The sequence below is a fragment of the Pistacia vera genome, unplaced genomic scaffold (genome assembly GCF_008641045.1).
Source record: "Pistacia vera cultivar Batoury unplaced genomic scaffold, PisVer_v2 Contig608, whole genome shotgun sequence".
Classification (NCBI taxonomy): domain Eukaryota; kingdom Viridiplantae; phylum Streptophyta; class Magnoliopsida; order Sapindales; family Anacardiaceae; genus Pistacia; species Pistacia vera.
In genome coordinates, this window is record NW_022196455.1 from 33,133 (window position 1) to 33,983 (window position 851).

The 851-nt window shown below is 32.9% G+C and overlaps 1 protein-coding gene across 1 annotated transcript; it reads left to right on the forward strand.

Annotated features, from left to right (window-relative positions):
• On the forward strand, nt 1-851 carry LOC116110599 (protein FAR1-RELATED SEQUENCE 5-like). The gene is made up of 2 exons (XM_031396805.1): nt 1-60; nt 189-851. The coding sequence occupies exons 1-2, from the start codon at nt 1-3 to the stop codon at nt 849-851; spliced, it is 723 nt and encodes a 240-aa protein (XP_031252665.1).

An 851-nucleotide genomic window follows, 5' to 3' on the forward strand; every position in this document is an offset into this window, starting at 1 on the left:
ATGGAGGAGTGTAACTTGAAAAAAGCAGAGAACCATTCCTCTCAATTCAATATGGTGGAGGTAAGTTTGTCTTTCTAATCTCTTTTTTATTCATTAATATGTTTGTAATTACTTTAATGGTATTATTTCTACCTTTTCTTAGTATTATTGTATTCTAATTTTAGGCTATTATAATTTCAATATATTAGGATAATGATTTTCAAGAAATGGAAGATAACAGAAGTTTAGAAGAGGAATGCAAACCTGAACCTGGAATGTTTTATGAATCGTTTGATAAGTTTTTTCAATACTACAAGAGCTATGGGAATAAAATAGGGTTTGAAGTTGCTATAAGATCTTCAAGAAAAAGAGTTGATGGGGAGTTGATTTATGCAAATGTGGCTTGTTCTTGTGGTGGGAAGCGAGAAAGTAACTCCAGAAATGTTTGTAAAATCGTACCATTGACAAAAAGTGGTTGTAAGGCTCGTTGTACTGCATCTCGACATTCTGATAAAAAATGGGAAATAGTGTCGATCATCTATGAGTATAACCATGAACTCAGTAGTCCTAGCAAAACTGGATTTTTCAAGAGCAATCGAATTATACAGCCATATGTGAAAAGGAAGCTTGAAGTGAATGATAAGGCTAGGATTAGATCTAATAAAAATTTTAATTCCTTGTTAGTTGAAGCTGATGGTGCTAAGAATTTGACTTTCTTACAAAAGGATTGTAGGAATTACATTGAAAAGGTTAGGAAGACCCGACTTGGTGTTGGGGATGCTATTGCAATCCAAAAATATTTTCTGAAGATGCAAAAAGATAATCCAAATTTCTTCTACGTTATGGATTTAGATGAGGATGGTCGATTGTAG